Below are 25860 nucleotides of genomic sequence, written 5' to 3'. Positions count from 1 at the left end.
GATAGTATGGGTGATGTTCATTTTATTCATGAATCAAAAATTTAACCCATTGTACACATTGTACGCTTAGACCATTGGCTCTCTAGCACCACCCATATGAAAGTAACATGAACAACCAAAATAAATTATGTTTAAATTTTAGAAGGTAAATTTATTATTTTAAATATTAAAAAAATAAATAGATCACTGTTTTTATAATTCGAAGACACATAATTTTTTTATTAATTAAAAATACAAAAATATTTTTTATTTTTTAAAATGTGAGACATTTAAATTTTTTAATCTAAAATATATAAAGACAAATAAACTTTTAAAAATATCTCATATTTTAAAAAATAAAAAATATTTGTATATTTTTAATTAGTTAAAAACTTATTTATCTTCAAATTAAAAGATTAAAAACTTATTTATCGTTTTATTTAAATACTAACCACATTATCTCACTCAAAAGTCAAAATTTCGGCAGGCAGGAAACAACTTCAATTTTGTATCACATAAACTAACATTATAAATTTTTATTTGATTTTTCTCATCTAACTTACACCTGCTTCATGACATACATGAATTCATTCATGGGTATTTCATAACAATCTTTAGGAGACAATCGCAAAGTTCTTGGGGCTTGCTAAGCATAACCATATGATCTGCGCCATTGATTTCCATGACGTCACTAATGGCAGCGTTTTCTATCATCCACCGTTGAAATTCCAATGGAACCCCAAGGTCCTGAGTGCAAACAATAAAGGCACGTGGAACTGACCCATATCCCACTTTTGAGAAGTTCTTTTGCTGAGACAAGTCTTCAATGAAGAGTGACCCAGGCCTTAACATAGACATGGCCAGTTCTAGATCCTGCAACAACATGCAATCAATGTTTCCCAGTTAGTAATTAGAGACACAATAACATAAATAAATTTATCATATTTAATTTAATATTTTAATTTATAATTACCAACGAACTATAACTCAATTGATACAATCTTTTCATTCTCACTTAGAGATCGCGGTTTCGAATTTCATTTTTAACTTTGGAAAAAACAAATATAATATTTATAATTATATATTTATTATATTTAAATTTATTTATTTATTTTAATAATAATTAATAAATATAAAATACAAATGTTAAATTATTTGTGACTGATTTTTATTAATTTTTAAACACTTTAATATTTATTACACGACCAAAACTTCTAATGGTAGAGGGGTAGAGCCCATAGATATTTATTTCTATCATTTTCTTTAGGTGCAAGTGCAACTGCCTTAGTAAAACTAAGTAATGGAGCGCACGTGAGATAATATGATTTTGAATTGCAAGGAAAAGAAATGGAAAGTATATGATTCAGTTTTCAGATTTTTTATTTTTTGCAGAAGTTTAAATAAAATTAAAAGAGGATCTATTGTTTTCTTAACAATTTTCTTTTCTTTATTAGAATATTACATATTAAAAGATAGATGACAATATAATAATTTATTAGACAAAAAATAACCATTTAAATTTAAATCTCCAAAAATTTTTAATATATATTTTATATTTTAATATATATTTTATATTAATTATAGTATATATGCAGATAGTATGGTTGTGTACTTGTATTAATACACTATTCATCATCGTTATTAAAATAACTATTTCAATTGCAATAATTGTATTAGTTACCGCAATTATGATTTAATTAAAACCCTGTTGACAAATGATTGGGTGTTCGTGAACCATGGATTTAAATAGATTATCACTAAATAGAAAAAGAGAGGTTTTAGTGACAATTTTTTAATAACTATAATATATAATAGTTATTATATATTTTATTTAATTTTATGTTTCTACTGTAATTGTATATTTATTATTAGAGTTTATTTATTTTGTATCTTAAAAACACGTATTAAAATTATAAATTAAAAAATATTAAAAATACAAAAAATTTAAATATTGAATACATTTATTTTGTATTTATTATAAAAAAATTTAAAATTTTTTACTAATTATAAATTTATCATATATTCTTAAGATATATGTTAACTAAATTATTATTATTATTATTATTATATACTTTTTGCGACTATTAAAAAAATATTTGCAGACAATTGTATGGTTGTTATTAGAATCTTTTAATAACAAAACATAAGACGGTTAATAATGTCTAATTGTCATTAAATATAAGATTTAGCTAACATATTCAATAAAGATATATAATAAATTTACTATCAGTAAAATAAATTAAATACTTTCACTTAATGAATGTAAAATAAATGCATTAGAAATTTAAATTATTTATACTTTTAATGAAAAATTTTTTAATTTATAAACTTAACATATATTCTTAAAGTATAAAATAGATAAATCATTAAATATATTAGCGATTATTTTTAATGTTGTTAAAAATAAAATAAATGACTAGTAAAAAAGATTTTTTTGTAGCGTGTGTTTTATTCCTCAATAAAATGTCGTATAAACATTTTATAAGAACAAATCTTAAGTGCATTTCAATAAAATAGTTACAAGAGAGAATGCATTTTAAATCTTGTATATAAATTAAAGTATTTTATTTGAATATTAATAATTTTCTTTTACAAGTTTCAATTAGTGATAGAATATTATTTTGTTTAATTTAGAATAATGAAATAAAAATATCATCACCAAAGAGAAAACTATCCAAGTTCCTTCATCATTTTCTTATTTCATACACAAACTTAATATTTTAAAAGTACATGTTTTTAAATTTCAATAATTAAATTGCAAAACATTTTAAACCTTTCAAAATTTCAAATATTCCATTCATCAAAATCTCTGTTATTTACCTCAAGGGGGGTTAGGTGGTAGAGCATTTTGGACATGAAATTGCGACCAAAGAAGAGAGATGTTTTGTTTCCACACTTGCCGAATTCCGTGTCCATCCATGAAGTCGCAGGCATGCTTTCACTGTACTGGAGTTGAAAAATTGTAATGCTCAGAAAATATTACAACAGAATATTGTAGTGGGCGGTATGACATTTTTCTAGGATCACGTTGTCTTCCATTACTACTTCTCTTTAATTTATATTAAAAATAGAATAACTATTAAGAATTTTAATTTATTTTCTTAATTATTTTTTAATATTTAAATATACAAAATTTAAATATATATTAATTTTTGAAAATAAAATTTAATTTTAATACATTGAAGTGTAAAACTATTATATATATATATATATATATATATATATATATATATATTCAGTTACGTAATATTGTCTTAGTAAAAATAATTATTGTTTTATATTAATTGCATAAATAGTTATCTTAAAAAACAGATATAATTAGATAACTGTGTTAAACGTTTTATATTGTCGATGAATGAAAAGTAAACTCTTGTAAATATTAAAAAAAAAAAGCAAAAATTTCAAAATTCAATGCTTATTTTCAGAAATCTCCATCGACAATATAAACTGGAGACTACAAAAAAATGGCGAAAATATTTAGAAAAAAAAAAGGAAGATATATACTGATTTGGTAAAATTTATTTTTTAAAAATAATTTATAAAAGTTAACTTTTAAAAAATAATTTTTTAAAATAAAGTTGTAGTAATATTTGATAAATTAAATTAAAAATATTTTTTAATAAATATAAACAACAATAATTGTATTTGACAAAAATAGATAGTAAACTATTAAAATTTAAAAATATTATAATAAATATAAATGTAATAGTTAAATTTAAAAATTAATTAATGTATAAAATTATATTAGACTTTTTAATTTTGATAAATAAAAGCTAACTTTGAAAAAGTTTCGCTTTAATTCTTTATTTAGATATAGAAAAGAAAATAGAAATAAAAAATAAGAAGAAAAAAATAAGAGGAAAGAAAATAGAAAAAAAAGTAGAGTTATTTATATATTGTTTGGATGAAGAAAAAATAGATGAAAAAAATAGAGAGAAAATTTTCTTTTGTTTGGATAGAAAAAAAAAAAAAAAGAAAATCATAATAGTATAAAATTACATTAATATCTTTATTTATATTATATGTAAATTATAATTTATTAATAATAAAGGATAAATGTGTAATTTTACTCATGATTGTCACATTTTTTTTTATTTTCATCTCATTTTTGAAATGAAAATATTTTAGTGGGTCTCACACTATTTTTTTTATTTTACTTTTTCTTCTCATCTAAACAACTAAAAACTTATTTTTCTATTTATTTTCTCTTCTCCCATTTTTTTTACCTTCAAATTCCTTCAACTCAAACAATGTGTAAATGTTTTCGAAAACCTTTTATTTTTTAAAAGTTATAAGTTTAACAAATATCTCATCTTTTTTATTTACTAAATATAAAATAAAAAATTTGTGTATTTTTTTTAGTGACTTAAGCTTGTGTATTTTTTAAAAACACAATTACTATTTCAAAATATTTACCAAACTAAACCTAAAACCATAGCAATTTCATGATATTTCATACTTAGATAAAAATAAATAAACAAATAAATAAATAAAATAAAAAGTTCAAACGGAATCATTTGATATAATACCCACCTCAATTCCATGTGGAAATTAAAAACACCTCTACAAAGTCACGTACAATATAGGTGTATTCATATAGGTGTACATTCATATAAAATTAATAATTAAAAATTATTAAATAATAATTTAATTTAATATATTAAATTATTTAACCATTTTTAATTATTAATTTTAGATAAATTTATAACCTATATTATTTATGAAGAAGAAAAAAAGGTGAAAACTAGATGCAGTCGACTTCATGTAAAGTTGATAGACAAATGCTAAAAATTTAGTCAAATCAGTCAAATCATCTAACGGCTCAGTTATCAACTTCACATCAAACCGACCACACATGAGATTCCACTAAAAAATCAAGAAATGGGTAGAGAAAGCAAACCTTTTCCAAGACATAGGATGGTTTGTGTTGAGTGTCAGGAACAACAGCGGTCAAGAAAACACCAACTTGAACCTTTGTGGGGAATTTTTCCATGGCAAGTGCAATATTGAGCCCTCCAAGACTATGTCCCACAAGAACCACCTTTTCATTTGGGGGGAGTGACTCCATAACTTCCAACAAAGGCTCAGAGTACTCGGAAAGAGTCTCAACATCTTGGAGCTTCTTCGAGTTGGCTCCAGAAGCAGCAAGGTCAAGAAGCGTGACCTTGTGGCCTGAAGATTCTAGAAGTGGCTTGATCTTGTACCAACACCAAGCACCATGGCAAACCCCATGTACCAAAATATAATGCTTTGATGAGTGTGTAACACTTTCTGAACCCATGTTAAGTATAATTCGCGTGGCCGTGTGTGTATATATAGCGAAGATGGGAGAGTTAGTTTCCGGTCGGGGGTTGTTGTACTATTGTGAAAAGTGGGAAAAGCATAAGCAGTACAATATACAGTCATGTAAACGCTAAACATTAATTATTGGATTCTGTTAGAGAATGAATGGAGTATTTGTACAATGTGTATAATTGACTATTTACTTGAGTTAATATGAGTTAAAAAATGAACAATTAGAATAAAATATTATTAATTTTTTAAACACAATATATTCATATTATCTACAATAATTATCCAAATATCAGGAGATAATAAACATCTAATATCTTACTGAATTGAACATCTCTAAACCTTCATTATATACATTATATAAATACTCTATTAGCACTTTATATTTCTCAATGCCAATTAAGAGAGAGAATTAATTGTAATAATGGTCAAATATTAATAATTAAGGAATAACAATCAATTGAAGGATCACGTTGATTGGGTAAAAATTCAATTTAATCCAAAATTTCCACGTGATTTACTTTCGCCTTTTAAATTTCTTTTGACCCAAATTCCTCTTTCAAAGATAATTATGTGATACCATTTTGGAGAGACTTTTATATATATAAAAAAAGGGTCTATACACCCAATTCGTTGTACATCCAACTCAGCCAATTTAAAAAATTTTAAATTTAAATAAAAAAATTAATTTTGCTCTTAAAAACCAAAATTCATACTCTAATCTATAAACTGCGACGCGGCAACCTCCTATTCTCTCCCTGCCATGCATCGTGTCCCGCATTTCTACCTTAACTTTCCTCTTGTGCCATTGTCGTGCATAGGCGTAGAAGGAAGTCAAGCCAACTAGTGAGTTAATTCGAATTCGATTTGTTAATAGTTTTATAAGCTAAGTTTATGAGTTTGTGAGTCAAATTTGAACTTGAAATTGAGCTCATAAATTAAATGAGTCAAGTTTAAATTTGGATCAGCTCATTAGTTCATGAACTGACTCGATTATATATATATGTATTAATACATATATCCTATATGTATTTAATCTATACTTTCAATATTAGGATAAAGTATATTTTTTGTCTCTAAAATTTGACAAAAATTTTAAAAATACACCTAAGTTTTATTTTGTTTCAATTTTGTTCTAGAAATTTTCGATTTGCATCAAATATAACTTGACAGCTAATTTTTCAAAAAATTTAAGACTAATTCAACAACAATTTCATAAGAACAACTCTCAACATAAGCAAATCAAACATAATTTTCATGCATTATTGTTATATTGGTCTTAAATTTTTTGAAAATTTACTCGTCAATGGTATATTTAATGCAAATTGAAAACTTTTGGGACAAAATTGAAACAAAACAAAACTTAAAGATATGTTTAAAACTTTTGCCAAATTTCAGAGACAAAAAGTATACTTTATATATACATATATATATATATATATATATATATATATTAATGATCTTAATTATTTAAAATTTTATATTTATTTTTAACATATAATTTTGATGTAGGGCATAAATAAAAAATTTATAATTTATTGATAGATAAATAATATATAAAATTGATCTTTTTAAATATTTTTTAAAATGTATAAGTTATAATTTATTGATATAAAATTATAGATTATGTATTTATGTTTCTATTATTTGAGCTAGTTCGTGAGTGTTAGAGAATCATTAGAATCAATTTAGATCAATTAGCATCGTCTATATTTATATAGCATATCTGTACATTAATTGTAGGATTCTATGTCTTTATTACTTTGATTCATTTAGCACCTATAAATACCCCTTGTATATTGTACCTGAGATACAACTGAATAATACACTTTTCACATCATTCTCTCAGTCTCTTGTTTCTATCATGGTATCAAGAGCTTAGGTCCTTTTTTTTTTTTTTTTCAATGAATATTAGTTCATAGCCCCTTTGTTTTTTCCTTGTCGGCAGTGCTCTTTGGCCTCCTTTTTCGTTCTCTTTTTGACGCTTTGGTTCGTCACCTTCATAACCCTTTTGTTCGTCTTGTTGCCGTGATTCCAACGCATCCAGAACCGTCGCCATCCGCCGCCAGACGCGCCTCCACGCGCCGCCATAAGCCGCTGCCACGACCAGGTTGCTCTTCCTTCTTGCTTCCACCCGTGCCTCTTTGCTCGCCTTTTTCGACCTGTTTCCGACGCTTTGGTTCGTCACCTCCGGCACCGTTGTGATCCTCTCGTCGCCAGCTTTCCAACGCCGTCGAGATCGCCGCCATATTCCCCCGGACGCGCCGCCACGCGCCGCTGGAAGATCGCTGTCCACCTCCATTGATCCTCCCCCGAGATGCTTCAGTAGCCGTTGGATCTTGCTGTTGATCCCACGATTCTGAAGCCGCCACGTGTCACGCCACCAGCGTTCCCTGCGACCCGCGCACCCGCTTCTGACCCGACCCGGCCCGCGCTCTGACCCGGCCGCCACCTCGACGCCAGCTCGTCCTCCTCGTCCTCTCACGGGCTGCCACGTGTCTCCGTTGCTCTGACGTGGCGCTGACGTGGCTGCTGACGTGGCGCTGACGTGGCAGACAAGTGGGACCCTCCCTAAGTTTTTTTTTGGTGAGCTCTTTCCGATTTTGCCATCCGTTTCCTCATTTTCTGCTCCGAAATTGCAGTTTTTCTCTCCTCTCTTTGTTCTCGATGACTACTTTTATGGAAAAGTCAGATATTTTTGCTGCCACAGACAGAAAGGGGGCCTTCTGTCACAACTGTAACCGTTTCGGGCACTCGTTCTCCCGGTGTCCCTCTGTTGAATGTCGCACATGCCACCAGAAAGGGCATATTAGCTACCATTGTTCACAGTTGTTCTGCCGTTATTGCAAGCTCTCGGGACATTTGCTTACTACCTGTCCTACTCGTCCACCACGTCCTGCGCCTGCTTCTGCTGTTGCTGCTACTACTGAACCTACCACTGTCTCTCTATCTGATATTGCATCTCTTCTACAGCGTCTTCTCTCTGTTTCTGGTAATACCCCTGCTGCTTTATCAAGCCCTCCAGGTACTTCTACATGGTACTTTGACTCGGGTTGCTTTAATCACATGTCTCCGTTGCGTAATATTTTCTCGTCCATGTCTGCAACTACAAATGGACCTTCTGTCAATACTGCAAATGGCTCCCTCTTGCATGCAACACACAAGGGTTCTATATCTCAGTCATCTCTTAATCTTCCTGATACTTACTACATTCCCGAATTAAACTTCAATCTTATTTCTGTTGGTCAACTTGTTGATCTGGGTTTTGACGTCACCTTTTCTGTCTCTGGTTGTCGTGTACAGGATCCTCGGACGGGACAGATCATCGGGACTGGACGTAAGGTCGGAAGGTTGTTTGAACTCGAAAGTCTTCATATTCCTCCTGTACCAAATCTCTGTGCTGCTTCTTCTTCCTCTACCCTTCACTTATGGCATCAACGTCTTGCCCACACCTCCTTAGGAAAACTGCGTCCTCTTATATCTCAGGGTGTTTTAGGTCAGGTTCCGAATGAATCTTTTGACTGCATTTCTTGCCAAACTGCCAAACAACCTGCTTTATCTTTTCACAATAATTCATTTCTTGCTTGCTCTCCTTTTGATCTCATTCACTCTGATGTTTGGGGCCCCGCTCCCACTGCCTCTATGGGCGGAGCTCGATACTTTGTCATTTTCATTGATGATTATTCCCGTTTTACTTGGGTTTATTTGATGACTAATCGCCATGAGTTACCTCAGATCTATATCAACTTTGCTACTATGATTAAAACTCAGTTTTCCAAGGCCATTAAGGTTTTCCGACGTGATAATGCTATGGAATACTGTGATTCCAAGCTCTTAGCTTTTCTTGCAGAACAGGGTACTCTATCTGAGTTTTCTTGTCCTGGTACGTCTCAACAAAATGGTAGAGCTGAACGCAAACACCGTCACATTCTTGACTCCGTCCGTGCAATGCTCCTTTCCTCTTCGTGTCCTGAGCGTACTTGGGGTGAAGCTATTCTTACTGCTGTTCATGTTATCAATAGACTCCCTTCTTCTGTTCTTGGTAATGTTACTCCCTTTGAGCGTCTTTATCATACCCCCCCAGATTACAGTTCTCTTCGAATTTTTGGTTGTGTATGTTTTGTTCTTCTTCAGCCTCATGAACATAGTAAACTTGAACCTCGGGCTCGTATGTGTTGTTTTCTTGGTTATGGCACTGAACACAAGGGTTATCGTTGTTGGGATCCTCTTTCTAAACGTATTCGTATATCTCGTCATGTTGTCTTTTGGGAGCACCACATGTTTTCTCGGTTCTCATCCTTTGAGTCGATTCCTACTACTCAGTCACCTTTGTTTACTAACCCCAATGTTGATCTTTTTCCTAGTGATGATTCTACAGGTTCTATCTCGAGTGACCCTCCACAGCCTCCTGTTCCTCCGCCCTCTCCATCTCCCGATGATTCTAGACCGGACGATGATCCTGCTCCTACCGTCATGCCTCCGCCTCCCGCTCGTTCTTCTAGGGTACGAAATCCACCTCCTCATCTTCTTGATTACCATTGCTTTTCTACTATTCTTCATCAACATGAACCTAAGACATTCAGAGAAGCCTCCTCAAATCCAAATTGGCAACAAGCAATGCAGGAAGAAATACAGGCACTTGAAAAAGCACACACTTGGGATTTGGTTGATCCTCCTTCTGATCAGGAAGTTGTGGGCAGTAGATGGGTATACAAGATCAAGACTCGCTCTGATGGCTCTATTGACCGTTATAAGGCACGATTGGTTGCTCAAGGTTGTACGCAAGAGTATGGTATTGATTATGAAGAGACTTTTGCTCCTGTTGCACGCCTTACGTCTGTTAGAGCTCTCCTTGCCATTGCTGCGGTTAAAAGATGGTCTCTCAGTCAGATGGATGTGAAGAATGCATTTCTTAATGGGGATTTGAAACAGAAAGTCTATATGAAACCCCCTCCAGGATATCCTTGTCCTTCCAGTAAGGTTTGTCTCCTTCGCAAGGCACTTTATGGACTTAAGCAAGCTCCTCGTGAATGGTTTGACAAGTTCAGCACTACCATATGCAGTCTTGGCTTTATTTCTAGTCCTCATGAGAATGCGCTTTTCATTCGTAAAAGCGACCGTGGAGTTGTTCTTCTACTTTTGTATGTTGATGACATGATCATTACTGGAGATGATGTTGATGGTATCTCTGATCTCAAGACCTCGCTTCAGCGTACCTTTGAAATGAAGGATCTTGGTTCTCTCAGCTATTTTCTTGGTCTCGAGGTCATCTCCACAGATGATGGCATTTATCTCTCTCAGGCTAAGTATGCTTCAGATCTCCTTGATCGCGCTGGGATTACAGATAGTCGCACCGAATCTACTCCTCTTGAGCCTAATGTTCGCTTTACCCCTATGGATGGTACTGTTTTGGATAATCCGACACTTTATCGCCAGTTAGTTGGCGGTCTCGTCTACTTGACTGTCACCCGACCAGACATTGCCTATCCAGTTCATGTTCTCAGCCAGTTCTTGTCTGCTCCCCGTACTACTCACTATGCGGCAGTTCTTCGCATTCTTCGGTATGTCAAAGGCACTCTATTTCATGGCCTTTATTTTTCTGCCCATTCCTCTTTGACCCTTCAGGCATACTCTGATGCTGATTGGGCTGGTGATCCCACTGATCGTCGTTCTACTACTGGTTATTGTTTGTTTCTTGGCGACGCTCTCATCTCTTGGCGTGCTAAGAAGCAAACGTTCACTGCTCGCTCAAGCACAGAAGCTGAGTACCGTGCCCTTGCTGACACCACTGCGGAGGTTATCTCGGTTCGTTGGCTTCTCGAAGATCTGGGTGCTCCTCAGTCGTCCCCCACTGATGTCTTTTGTGATAACCGCAGTGCTATTCAGATTGCCCATAATGATGTGTTTCATGAACGAACCAAACACATTGAGATTGATTGTCATTTTGTTCGGCAACGAATCCTTATTGATGCTGTTCGTCTCATTGCTGTTGGGACACTGGATCAGACTGCTGATATCTTCACGAAAGCTCATCACCCGACTCGCTTTCGGATTTTGTTATCCAAACTCAAGTTGGTATCCTTAGCTCCCACTTGAGTTTGAGGGGGGATGTTAGAGAATCATTAGAATCAATTTAGATCAATTAGCATCGTCTATATTTATATAGCATATCTGTACATTAATTGTAGGATTCTATGTCTTTATTACTTTGATTCATTTAGCACCTATAAATACCCCTTGTATATTGTACCTGAGATACAACTGAATAATACAATTTTCACATCATTCTCTCAGTCTCTTATTTCTATCAGTGAGCTTGAGCCAACTCATAAGTTTTTGGTAAATTGAGTTTGAGTTTAAGAAATAGGCTCGATTGTTAATGAATCGAGTCATGAGTCAAGCTCAATTTTTATGAGTTGAGCTTGAGTTTGGTCTAACTCGATTCAGTTTGACTCACTTCTAACCCTAGTCGCACATCGCATTCCACCCCATCATACATGCTCTTATTCCTGATGTTTTGCTTGTCAATAAGGCCGCGGCCCACCAACTGCATTAGCGTCGCACCGCGTCGTGCTCATTTTTTCTTCTTCCTCTTCTTGGGTTTAGATGTTCTTTTTCATAGGTTTCGAATATTTCTTTTCTTATATTTTAGATGATTTATTTTAATAGTTTTAGATGTTTCTTTTCTTAGTTTTCAAATGTTCTTTTTTTTTAAATTTTATTCTGTTGGGTTTTAAATTTTTTTTAAATGATTTTGAATATCTCGTTTTTGTTAGGTTTTAGATATTTGTTTTTGTTACGTTTCAAATTTTTTTTATTAGGTTTTGGATATTCTTTTTACAACGACGTTCTTCTTCTTCTTATAGGTTTTAGATGATTCTTGTTATTTGTTTTAGAAGTTTCTTTCCCCTAAGTTTTGAATGTGTCTTTTTTTTATATGTTTTGGATATTTTCGTGCCTTCTTTTTAGGTTTTGAATTTTTTTTAATTGTTTTAGATATTTTTTGTCTTAATTTTCGAATATTTTGTTAAAAAATTAACTAAATTAAATTGATGATGACAAACATTATTTTTAGTGGGTTAATCACCCAATTAGTGTTAATTATTTCTGATTAAGTGATGCAGGCCATAATTAGTAAACATGGCAGCAGTCCAATATAGAACAAAAAGAATTTGCTGGTGGGCTGTCTAAACAAAGGAAGCCCAAAGAAAAATAAAGAAAGGAATTCGGCTGGGTCAATTGGATCAAAGCCAACCTAAGCCCAATGTAATTTTCTCAAGATGAGCTCTCCATGTGCTTGCCTCCAAAACAACGTTCCTCTTTTAAATTCGGATAGAACTCAGAGAAGAGAGAGAGTGCTTCGTTCCTAAGTCAATCACCAAAGAAGAAAGAAAGAGAAAGGTTAAGCAAAAAGGTTGAGGTCTAATCACCCGTATCAAACCATATCAAGCTAAGTCAGAGGCTAAAGGTGATTCATTTCCTTTTGCATGCATCTTACTTTCTTCCCTCCTTCTCCAACTCTCTGTTACTTCAATTTGAAATATATAAAAAAAAAAGTAATTTCTGAGATACACTGCTGTGAATAAAAGGTCAAGATTATTTTTTGGGGACCAAATAGCATCTCAAGGGTTTAGATGTGAGATTGCTATTGAAAATATTTTTTCTTTGTTGTTTTGAGGACTCGGTCAAGAAAAATGGATCTGCTTCAAAATTTCAATTTGGGGATTAATGGAAGAAAGTGAACGGCTAAGCTGGTGTAACACACAGCTCGAGGAGTTGACTTGGAAGAGAGGATCTCAGCAATATACAATGAGATACAAAAACAAAATTTTGCTTCTACCGAAGCAAGGAGAGGGAACCAAGGTTTGAAGTTCATGTTCTGAGAAGTCTCTTTGAAAGAGTTCATCAACTTGGACAGTACTTTCTATCAAAGAGGTATTCTGCCAGAACGAGGAACGAAATAAAAGTTAAGCAAATCTGGTTCATCGCATAGCAATAGAGGCTGTTGAAGCATCAATCTCCTTCATATTTTACAGATTATAATTTTATTTTCAATGTATATCTTTCTGTAATTTCTTGAGTGATAAAAGACTGAAAGAGAGAGCTTATGAAAAAGCCAAAGAATGATAAAAAGTTGAGTAATACACTTAAGTGAAAAGTCTAGAATTGTTTCAGATTTCTTTAGATTGTTTACAATTTTCTTTTTATTTTTTCATTTCTTATTCCTTTTAAATATGCACTTGCATTATTTTATTTTTCATTAAAATCGTTAAGACATCATTCTTTAATTCATATTAATTCAATAAAATTCAATTTTGTTTAATTAAATATTCAAATCATAATTTTTTTAATTAACCAAACTAAAATAAGTTAAATCTTCAATTTACTTATATTACTTTATTTTTCTCTAAAACTCCTAAAACACATAGTCCTTAAACCAAAATTAATCAAACAAAACTCATTTTTATTAAATCAAGTGTCCAAAACTAATTTCAATTTCATTTCTTTTAGTTCAAGGCTTGTCTCAAAAAAAGACTAACAAATTATTTCATTTTACCGACCCAAATTCCAATGATTTAAATTTACTTAAATACTTATAAAATTTTGATAGTATCTCTTCTAAATCCTTCAAGAGTTCTAACTAAACCAATATCTCTTATCAACCGCCTCAAATATCAAACCGTTTTTCATGTATATATATAAATATGATCATCCAGAACACTCAACAATTTTCAATACAAACCAATCAAAAAAATCAAGAATCCCAACAATCAAGAAATCAAATCAGTTATAGGCAACTCAACATTTCATTTACTTCTTAACAAACTCAGTTAACTAGTTCCATTTATCCAAACAGTTCAAGGTAATAATCCAAAAGATTCACATAATCAAAAAAATATATTTTTCATATCGATATTAATTTATAACAATTCTTGAAAATAAAACAGATTTAAAAAATTGTCCCTATCTCAAATAGTCTAAACTCGCAAAATCAAACGCGTTTAAAAACCTTTTTCTCTTAGCCCACAATTAGTGGCAACAAATTCGACCATTTTCTACAGCAGCAACAGCCACAAAAGCACAATACAACAACAGTAACTCAAGCTTGAGATATTAACATCAGGTAATCCTTAGTAATATATAACAGAAAAGCGACTATAAGAATTCGGAATAAGGAACAACTCACCGAAATTATAAATTAGCGAGAGAACGGAACATCGGTAGAGAGTTCCAGCGACAATGCAGCAATTTGGTGTTGCATACAACAGTCATTAACCTCATCATGCAAAAATCGAAACTCAACTCTACGTTACCAACAGACAATTTATAGATTTCTCATCAAGCCGCATCTGGGTTTGAATCCAAAGAGTGAGAAATAAGAACCCTCTTTTAATGTGAGTGTGAGTTAGAATGTGTGTAGTGTAAGACCCAAAAAGAAAAAAAAGAAAAAAATGAGGAGAATCCATGGCTCCCTGCCATTTATCCATATACAATCCCAAGTATATTCTTTATGAGGCATTTGAGAAATGACGATGAATCTTGGATCTCAACCTGATTGAAGATAAAATCAAATGAGTGCTAAATAAGACAAAAAATTTTAGTCTTGGAAGGGTACAAAGTAGCTTCTAATTTCTACCACCCTCCCAATGAAATGTTCCCTGGATTTATGCCAAGAAGCAACTTTGGAGCACTATGGGATATGAAAATTCCACAAAAAACTATTTGTCTGGAAAGCTTTGTACCATGGCTTACCAATAAGATCAAAGCTACAAAAAAGAAGAATTCTCTCCACTAATCAATTGTGTCCAGTGTGTAATAATGCTGAAGAAACTGTTTAGTACCTTGTGCACAAGTCAAAGAAATGAGTCTAATTTTGCACATAACATATAGCAGGAAAAATATCACAGAAATTATGGTTGGAGCCTCAGTGTTAACGTGGCAATTGCAATTTGTAAGCTGGCAAGAAATTTAAAGTCACTTGAAAATAAAGATGTTAACTCGTTGAAGCTACAAGGATATTAGTTAAACGCATTAAAAATTGTAATCTTCCCCAATCCAATTTAGATTTTGTCTGGCAGGCACCTCATCAAAAGCAATGATGGTTTTGGACGCTTGTCGACTATTCCAATTGCTAGTGGCTTATGATCTGTAATTTATTTTCAAGAAATGAAATATCGATCTTGGAAGGGGATAAAAAAGAGGAAAAAAGGTCTTCCGTAAGACCCAACAATCCAATTAAGTTTTCCATGTTAATCAGAAAAAGAAGTTTAGGGAGTCAATAAAATATTTATACAATGTGTAGAATAAGGGTATAGAAATGTTTGATTCAGTAGGATATTATATGTTTTATACAATGTGTACAATAGAGGTATAGAAATGTTCGATTCAGTAAGATATCAGATGTTTATTATTCCTAGTATCCAAATGGTTATTCTAAATAGTATGAGTATATTGTATTTGAAAAATTAATAACATTTTACCTCAAATTTCATTTTTTAACTCATGCGCCAAATAAATAGCTCATTATACACATTATACAAATACTATATTGGCTCCTTAGTGGAATTCTTTTTTTTTTTAATTAATTTAAAAGAAACGTTTTCATTACAAAAATAATTTTATAAAGTTTAACAATATTAGACGACATTGCCGTTTTGTTGAGTTAATACTCAAAATGACTCCTAAAATTTGATTTATGATTCAGTTTAACCTTCTAATTTTCAATTGACCCAAATTGTACCCTGAAATTTTAACACGTACCTCAAGTTGGTCCTTCCGTCCATTTCTGTCACCGGAAAGCTGACGTGACAAATTTAGTTGATATATCTGGCAATGGCACAAGAAAAACGACGTTGTTTTTCAAAAAAACATAATTCCCTGTTTTTTTATCACTGCAGGGGGGTCAAATTTCTATGGTGCCAAATTCAAACAAACCAATAAGAAACTCCTGCAACATCCTTCCACTACTGCCGGAATAATCAGCCTCTGAATAAGCCACTTCAATTACATAAAAAAAATTATTTTCTATGGCGGTGATGTGGTCAACAGGGGAAGGATCACTGGTTCTGGCATCAATGGCTTTGAGAACGTGGAAGGAACTCTTGACGAAGGAAGAGGATAAGTTGAGGTTGTAGTGAAACCCTATCCCTCATTCTTTTTCAATAATAATAATAATAATAATTAAGAATCAGTTTGAAGTGAAATAGAGGAAGTAGAAGAGGATGTGGTTGTTGTGAATGAACCAATTACTCATGCGTGTGTAGACAAAGGTGATGATAATTATTTGATGGCTGAAAATGGGTTGAAGAGAAGCCATGGCTGCTTGAGAATGAGAAAGGAAAGGGAGAGTAAAACGACGTCGTTTTGGAACAAATAGCAAAATGACATCGTTTAATTGTGTCAGGTCAACTTTCCGGTAACAGAAATGGACGAAAGAGCCAACTTGAGGCACATGTTAAAATTTCAGAATATAATTTGAATCAATTGAAAATTTAAAGGTTAAATTAAATCGGAGGTCAAATTTCAGAAATCATTTTGAATATTAACTCCGTTTTGTTTTTCAATCCTTTAAATTATGAAAATAGAAAACGGCATAGCCTTTTGTTATTTTAACGAATTTAAAAAATTACCCTTATTATTTTAATGAATTAAAAAAATTAAAATTGCAGCGCTCCCATAGCTCGGTGCAACACACATAATCGGCCATTTTAGGAGATAACACCCTCGGAGTCCAATATTTTAAAATAAAAATGTTCACTATTTGCACCTATAGAATATGTCATATTTACAGAGAGACTGAACCTTGCCTTTACTTAGCAACTTCAACATTACATTTCAATCTTAAATCCAACCAGTAAGATTACATTTGATTTAACCCATCCACAACTCTACAAACTCTTTAACTTAGCATTGTTGGATGTCCTGTTTGGAGCATCCTCTTGATCATGTCCATTCCAAATGCAGAATCTGAGGAACTGTACAATGACAGCAGAATATTAAGATTCAATTTCAGAATAATGGTCACAGAATGAACCTACAACTCATCAGGAAGATCGACAAGAAAGATCACAAGGGGAGTCATCTTCACCAAATAAAGACATTCTCAAGATCTAGGCTTTATAGAAGATTTTTTGGTTGTACCAAAATAACAATATGATAAAAGTTAAGAGCATATGAATTATGGGAATATATTATTCACAAATAAGGAGATGACCATAACTTCATTGCCTCTAAACAAGAGTTCATTATTGTGTCATAAAGATTGAAAAACAACAGAACCAAACCTAACAAAAGAAAAATTTACCCACTCAATTATTAATTCAGATTTCAATCTGAATATCTTTCACCAATGAGAAAAACCTACAATTTATGTTTGTAGTAAATCAGCACATTGAATAACAATGACTTAGAGAGCAGATGGTGCAAGCATAAGGCTTGCATTTGTTAAAATGGTGATATCATGCCAATAATGCTAATATCATGCCATTCTGAGAAAACACCATTTCCTAATTTTAGATTAAGTAGAACAATATTGTAATGTCAAACTTGTACACCTCAAAATCTGGATTCTAAAAAATCAAAATATATGGAGATCCTGGGTTTGTGTCTCCAGTCTCCACAAAATTAAGGATAAAGAAATCAATTGATATAACATGCAGAAGTTTAAACCCCTTAGAATGTCCCACATGATTGGATTGGATTGGAATACTTCCGTTTTGATCCCATTTGTTGATCTTATAATCATACAACCCTTGTCAAATCCACCTTAGTTAAGATTCCATCATATTTTATTCATAGTGAAAAGGTACTGTGAGAATTTTCTCATAAAATACTACTACTTCCCCCCTAATGTTGGCAGTTTAGTGTCCAATATAACTAACATGGAGTATGGTGATTGGTCTTGAAGTTATCTGTTTAGATTTAGAATATACATCTCGCTTTGAAATCAGTAACAACAACCATTTCTTATTTTAGCCACCCAGTTTGTAAACAATGTGATCTCTCTATCATGGGTCCAACATGCCTTGATGCCTTGCAAACTCATTGTCATCTCTAAATAAATCACAATCACAACTTACATGTTACTATAATTGCACTCTATTCCATGTACATCTTCTATGCTTTAACCAAAACCCTTTTGACTTTGAAAGCTTTATAGATTTTCTATATGTCACAATGAAGGAATAAAGATAGAAAACTGAAAAAGTTCATTTACACAATATCATACTGTCAATTCTACACACCAAGCAGAAAAAATCATCTACAATCAAAGCTAACTCTCAAAATTTAAGATTTTAAGTCGTCCGAAATAATAAAGAATAAGAGGATATATGGAATGTGTAACCACAATGGATACAACCAAACAACGTAAACACAGCGCACCTGGGAATTGTAATTTCATAGGGAAATGAAACAGCACCCTCAAGATTTGGAATTGGAGGAACATGATCCTTCTTCTCATTAACAAATTTAATTATTTGAAATAAAACCTCACGAAGCGATGCTTCAAGTGCTGCACTTCGAGCATTTCTATCTTCCAATGCTCCCTCTGCAAATTAGGAAAACACACACACACACACACACACACACACACACACACACACACAGAGAGAGCCCTGTAAGTATCATCACAGAATGACTGAAACAGAAAAAGAAATATAGCTGCAAAATACAAGTTACTGCACCTCCCGGATCAACAACTTTGGCATGATGAGACTTGTTAGAATGTCCCTTTGGATGTTGGGCCACATTAAGATAAATATACCATTGTTCCCAATACAGGCGTTCAATCTTGTTACTGAACCAAGATGCCTGTTTGTTTTTTACCTCATAGAAAGATAAACATATCTGCATCACATCAATTCAGAAGTCTAAGATAAAAATTAAAAAATAATAAAATTCAATGCCCAGATGCAACAATTATTGCACATTAACTTTTTTAGTGTACCATAATCTGCAGATTGAATTGCATGAAACACTACTTCGTGTTTAAACTCTTTTTTGGATAGAAAAAAAAGTTTATTAGAAGGGAAGAGAATTTTAAAACGGGGATAAGCCATCCACACCTAGATACAAAAGGTATAGGTATGGTATAACCAAGACATAAAGAGACTAACTATAACAACAACAAAGTCTTATCCCACTTGGCAGGTCAACTACATGGCCCTATCATGCATCATGCCGCAGAAGTTCCATTCCTTTTACTACAGAATCGAGTTAGAAAATTGGATTGCATCACTATCGCAAACAGATACTCATGCATAACCAGTGATACAGATGAAAAAGGTCATGACATGGGCCAATATGTGAGCCAATTAAATCATATATCATCCAACACCAACAGTAATTCTAACAATACAGCCTTAGAAAGGAACAACACCATAAAAGATAGTAACATATTCAGAAACTTGTCACAAAAATCAGCTAGGTCATTGCTGAACCACAATAATTTCCTTTTAGTAGCACACTCAATAACAGATAGGTACAGCACGAAAATAAGCATAAAAAATTGAAAGCCACAAGCAATCAGCACACCTGACTCTTTTTGTTCGGATGCTTCTCCACCCAACAAACAAACTGGTCAATCTTTTCATCTATTTTCTTCTCAAGCTCCACCTCCCCACATTGCACCTATACAGGAACGGTGGCAAACTCACACATCAAATTTTAAACAACATAAGGCTAGTAAGTCAAGGCCCCAAACCACAGAAACTCGAATGTATTATTCCTTTTTGTTTATTTTAGGTAAACTCAAATATATTATTCATATCCATCATCATACATTAATCAACACAATTAACAGTATGTTCAATACAGAATTGGCAACTTAAAAGGCATTTAAGCAAACACATAATCACATGGCATTTTCAAGTCACTAAGAAAACACATACGTAAGTTATGTCGAAAAGCTCCAAGTCGACTTCTTTTGGACGCACAAGCCCCAAGGCCCGATGAAACACAATAGTGTGCAGTATGCCTGCAAAATTTCCCCTACTTCTGAGTTATCTAAATTCAACATGAAATATAAGAATTTCGAGAAGCAAGAGTGAGCAAAAAGTAAATATTTACATCGCAAAACTTCACGTATCTCAAAGAGCTCTACTTCCTACAACAACAACAACAACAACAACAACAACGGCGGAAAAACTTAATTAGAGATGGGAACAATAAGAGAGCATATGAAGCCAAAGTGTGGATAGATAAAATACAGTGGGAAAAGGGTTTACCAGTTCCTTGAGGTGGCAAGCCTCACAGTTCATAATGGAAGTAGATGAAACCCTAGCTTCGATTTGGTAACACTACTACGTCTGTAATAAATAGCAACACAGGATCAGAGGTAGCAATATGTATAGGGGGATAATCATCTGATTTATGCTATCATCTATCATACTCAATTTATGATATATTCAATTGTATCTGATTCATAACTTATCTTACAAAAGATATTTAATAAAACCAAGGCAAGAGGCAAAGTATTCAGTACTTCAATATATCATATGTATATGAATACAAAGCAAAAAATAGAGATGAACACGCAGAAACAGAAACAGAGCAAAACAGAAAAAAATCACAGAACCTTACAAAGTAGAACAACCCTAAGCAGTTGAACATAGCAGAAACAGAGCAGAACATAATCACAGATTCAATCATTCAGAACTCAGAACTGAACAATATAATGGCAAATTGAGGTTGAGAGGGAGGAAGCAAGGAAGAGGCCTACCTGAGCTGATGCGACGGCAGCACCAAGACAGCGGCGAGCCGGCGTGGTCGAGGTGGAGGAGCAGCGGCGATATGGAGGTTTGACAGTCACGGCGAAGAAGAGGAGGAGAGTTGAGAGCAGAAACTTGGAGAGGAAGAGACGAGCCAGTGAGGGGCGAAATTGGGAATGGGTTTGGGAGGGGTTTGAGAGAGAGAAGGAAACCACGAACCCTAACCTTAATCTTCTCAAAATTGGCGAGAACGGTATGTGATCCAATTGTCCTTTCGTTTTGTGTTTGAATTCGTGTTTGTCAAAGGGCTTCCTTGGGTAATCTTCTAAAAAAAAATTTTTTTGAATTATTTTTTTTAAAAGATTCTATATAAAAATAAAAATAATTTTACGTAAAAAGATTTTTTTATTTATTAATTATGTTTGGATATAATAATATAAAAATATTTTTTGTTTATTTATTACATAAAAAATATCTTTTTTTTAAGAAAAAATTTAAAAAATATAAATTACAACTTTTCAAAAAAGATATTTTTCTAATTTCTTAAGTGTTTTTACTTTTTTTTTTTTGTTTCTCACGGTATCCTCCAACCCGACAGATCAAGGACTAATCCGTCGCGGTACTGAGCTCCATTTAAGGGTTTGTCACTGGCCAATGGGTTGCTGCATGTACAAGGCGGGATTCGAACCCCCGACACTTACTTAAGCGGACTAGTGAGCTAACCACTAGACCAACCCAACTTGGTTAGTGTTTTTACTTTTACTACTTGAAATTTACCAAACACACTAAAAAATAAAAAAAAAAGATTTTTTATTGAAAAAAGATCTTTTTTATCAAAATAATGGCGTCCAAACAAATACTAACAGTTTCTCAAAAAAGATATTTTTTATTTTTCTAATACTTTTACTTTTATTATTAGAAATTTACTAAATTTGCCAAGCACAAAGTATTTCATTTTTTAGTTTTTTTTATTTTATTTTATTTTATTTTATTTAGTTTATTAGCTCGTACCAGTAAATTAACGGTAAATTTGAAAATTTTGAGACTTTTTTTAGCTACGTTTATTTAGTATAGCAGAATGATCATATACACGTATCAGGTATATTTTGGACACAATATTTAATTTTATTTTTAACATATATGATTGAAATGAGTTTAGAAATAGTATATATTATTATTATTTATAAAACAAAAATTTATTTTAAATACTTTATATAATTAAAAAATACAGTAAAAATAGTTTAAAAAATTTATATTTTAATATTAATAAAATATCAATATATAACTATAATTTATCTAAAAAATACTTTATATTTTATATATATTATATCTTTGTGTCCTATAAAATTTTAAATTTTAAGTGTCTACGTATCTCATATCATATTATATTTTGTGTCTATGTATGATAAATTAAAGAAATAGATCGCACTTTTAAAATATGTGCTAAATGTAAACAATTAGCCACGCTTTTAAAACATATCCAAACTCTATTATCATGCTTTACAAACATAACCTAAAAAATGTGGCTAAAAGTTTGAACAAAAATGACATCTGCAAAGCACGTCAAAGAAATTGTGGCAACTTGCAAGCACTTGGTTTTTTAAGTAATGATTTGAGGTTTGTGAATGTTAGCCTTTTCTTCGATCTAAGGACATTGGCCCTTTAATTTAAATATATTTTTATTTATTATAATCTATTGGCACCTACTTCAATGAAATAAAAAGCATGTTTTTATGAAGATATTAGTTTAATCACAATGTAACTTATAAAAAGAGTAACAATTTAAAGAGAATAGTGCTTTTAGATAAAAGTAACATTTAAGGGTAACAAAAGCATGGCCTACAGAGCAAAAGCGTGCCAAATTGAAAGAAAAACATGCACACTCAGTGGTCATAACCACATGCCCAGTGTGCATGATCACAAACCCGACAGACAAGACTTACGCCTGGCGGACAAGATGCACGCCCGACGGCCTCCCTCTCAGCTCTTGCACGCCCAACAGATGAAGCACACGCTCGGCGGACCTCCCTCCTAGACACATGCACGCCCAGCGTATACCTCTTTTTGGAAGGTGAAATTTTGGACTTTTTTCCAATTTTCTCTAAAGCAAGTCTAGCTTAAATACAATTACAATTCTCAAGAAGTAACAATTAAAACTCAAGCTTAATTATCCATATCATTAGAAGCCTTAATCACATCTAAAAGATTTAAAATTTCAGAAAATTAGTTATTAATTATTTCTAAAAACATAAAAGATTTGGTTGTTAAGATTTGTTTCTAGATTAGATTTAAATTATTGTTTTGATTTGAAATTGAAGTAAGTAGTTAGTTACCCTATCTTTCTTTTCGAGAGATAAGATTAGGATTAGTTTTAAATTTGAATTCTAGAATTAGGATATAAATAAGTGAACAACGTTCACAAGAGGCACGATCCTAGAGGAGGATCTTCGGATCCAAATCTAAACATCCAGCTCCTCTATAATCTCTTTTCATTGTTTTTTTTCTTTTTCACGGGTAACTAATCATTTGTCAAAGGATTAGGAGCTCTGTTTATGTTTTCTATAGGTTATTAATCTACGTTTATTTTATTTTAAAGTTTTACATTGATCTATTTTTTGATTGAGTTATTCGTTCTTTATTCGGATTAGTCGTATCAAAAGGTATGCTAATCTCGTTTGAATTCTTTTACTATAATTGAAAATTTTGATATTTGAATTAAAGGTTGAAAACTCTTTCACATGACTTCTTGAATTCGACTAGGAATAGTGGTTTAATTAGTGTGCGACACATGCATGATTTTTTAATTACTCTAACTTTGAATAAGTGACATATGATTTGGATTAGAATAACTTTTAAAAATTATGTTTTTCTTCTAAATAAGTTTTTGTGTTTAATCTATTGATTAATTAATTGACGACTAATTAATACTTAAGAAACTGAGAAACCAAGGAATTGAAAATCAGTTACCAAAAATTTGTCGTGAAAGATTTTTGCAAACTTCAAGATAAGTAAACAAGGTTTAATTTCTCTAAAAGTATAAACATCTCCAAAGTCCTTAACTCTCACCATCATTGTCTTCTCTCAAATCAACATTCAAGCTTTCTATCCATAAGCATTCATGCATTCAAGCATTTAAGGTTCTCAAGCTCTCAGCAAGACACAATCTTGTCCCTTTCAAAATCATGTTTTATTAATCTAATTAGGAATTTAATCTAATATTTACTTGCTCAATCTTTTAATTCCCGTGGGAACGATATCCACTCACCATGGTATTACTTGAGTGATCCGGTGCACTTGCCAGTATCCGTGAGCTTTGATTTTCGCTCATCAAGAACTCATTGAAATTCATTCAAGTAATCTAATACTTGTTACCCCTCCGTATATCTTAAATTCATCAACATATTCAAGTTCAACAAATACAATTTATTATTACCAGACTTAGAAGCATACAAGGATTCAATTTGATTCTACAAAGTCCTAGTATGAGTCTCATTAGCAATGTGATTGTAAATATTATCATCCACCCATTGCCTAATAAAACTAAAAACTTGTTGGTGTTCAAACTCTCATTCTTCATCTGTTTTAGATTCTGGTTTTAGTGTAGAAAATATGGGTAAATGTAAATTTTTGACAAACAACAAATCTTTTATTTTTCTTTTCATAGATGGTAATTAGTACCATTCAAACTTATCATCCTAGTAGAATTATTTGTCTCCATCTTTCAAACAAGTTATAACCAAATGTCCAAAAATGACTCTAATGCTAAATGATAGGAATAAAACACACAATTTCCTACTTGTAATAATTAGAGGAATAACAATACCCACTCACAATAAGTATGAACAGCAGCACAATAATACCCAGTAGTAGTAAAAAAATTACATAAACCAGAAATTAGAGACAAGCTAACACACCAAAATTTTTAACGTGAAAAACCTCTTCAATGTGAGAAGTAAAAATCATGAGTCACCAAGAATAGAAAATAACTTTACTATGATGAAAAATAGAGTACAAGAGAGTCACAAATTATTACACAAAATGTGCATACAACAAGCAAAATCTAAGTTTCAAAGCTTACAAAACAAGAACAAGATAAAAATACCACAAAAATAGAGCTACTGTGTGTGGCCAACAGCTCCAGCTACAGATGTCAAATTGAAGATTTGAACGGTGAAAACAAAGAACCAAGTGTTTGAAACACATTGTCCAAATTTGAGCTCGATCCAACAGTTAACAAATTTGCAGCAACCAATTTACAGAGATAGTTTTGTATATGTGCGAAAATAACTTTCTCTCATCTCTTCTCTTTAGTGTTTGATGTTCTTCTTACAAATGAGACCTCTTTTATTTAACCTTAACTCACCTCAGCAACTTCAACTATCTACGGGCTTGAATACTAACATTTAGGCTTTTTCTCGACACTGGAAGGGAGCCCAAACCCAAAAGTTTTGTGCAGTAATTTGTGAGTCTCTTGTACCCTATTTTTCATCATAGTGAAGCTATTTTCTTGTCTTAGTGACTCGTGATTTTTACTTCTCATATTGAGGAGATTTTTCACGTTAAAAATCTTGGTATGTTAACTTTTCTCTATTTTTTTGTTTGTGTGATTTTTCTGCTGTTATTAATATTATTGTGCTGCTGCTATTTATTATTGAGTGGGTATTATTACTATTTTTATTCTTACAAGTAGAAAATTGTGTATTTTATATTTTTATTCTTTTCAAAATCAAGTATGATAAGAAGAAAAAGGTAAAAGGTGTCCATGATTATGCAAGTGAATTGCTTGTTGAATCTATCTTCTCTCTGCACTTGCATTTCGAGTAATAAGAAGAAAATGGAGGTTACTTTCTCCTGCTGTAAATCAATAGTTGAACAACAA

At 32.3% G+C, this 25860-nt stretch overlaps 2 protein-coding genes across 2 annotated transcripts; both read right to left on the bottom strand.

Moving 5' to 3' along the window:
• Nucleotides 1-447: 447 nt before the first annotated feature.
• LOC130937660 (methylesterase 1-like) lies at nucleotides 448-5279 on the bottom strand. The gene is made up of 3 exons (XM_057867096.1): nucleotides 4880-5279; nucleotides 2800-2925; nucleotides 448-852 (listed from the first exon to the last, which is right to left on the bottom strand). The coding sequence occupies exons 1-3, from the start codon at nucleotides 5258-5260 to the stop codon at nucleotides 571-573; spliced, it is 789 nt and encodes a 262-aa protein (XP_057723079.1). The 5' UTR covers nucleotides 5261-5279; the 3' UTR covers nucleotides 448-570.
• An 11727-nt stretch (nucleotides 5280-17006) lies between these two features.
• Nucleotides 17007-21266, bottom strand: LOC130952609 (autophagy-related protein 101). Its single transcript, XM_057880770.1, has 8 exons — nucleotides 20993-21266; nucleotides 20499-20579; nucleotides 20341-20377; nucleotides 20163-20248; nucleotides 19807-19902; nucleotides 18957-19119; nucleotides 18655-18820; nucleotides 17007-17246 (listed from the first exon to the last, which is right to left on the bottom strand). The coding sequence occupies exons 2-8, from the start codon at nucleotides 20529-20531 to the stop codon at nucleotides 17171-17173; spliced, it is 657 nt and encodes a 218-aa protein (XP_057736753.1). The 5' UTR covers nucleotides 20532-20579; nucleotides 20993-21266; the 3' UTR covers nucleotides 17007-17170.
• Nucleotides 21267-25860: the final 4594 nt, after the last annotated feature.

This window comes from Arachis stenosperma, chromosome 1 (assembly GCF_014773155.1).
Source record: "Arachis stenosperma cultivar V10309 chromosome 1, arast.V10309.gnm1.PFL2, whole genome shotgun sequence".
In the NCBI taxonomy this organism is placed as follows: domain Eukaryota; kingdom Viridiplantae; phylum Streptophyta; class Magnoliopsida; order Fabales; family Fabaceae; genus Arachis; species Arachis stenosperma.
This window is presented reverse-complemented; position numbering and strand designations above follow the sequence as displayed.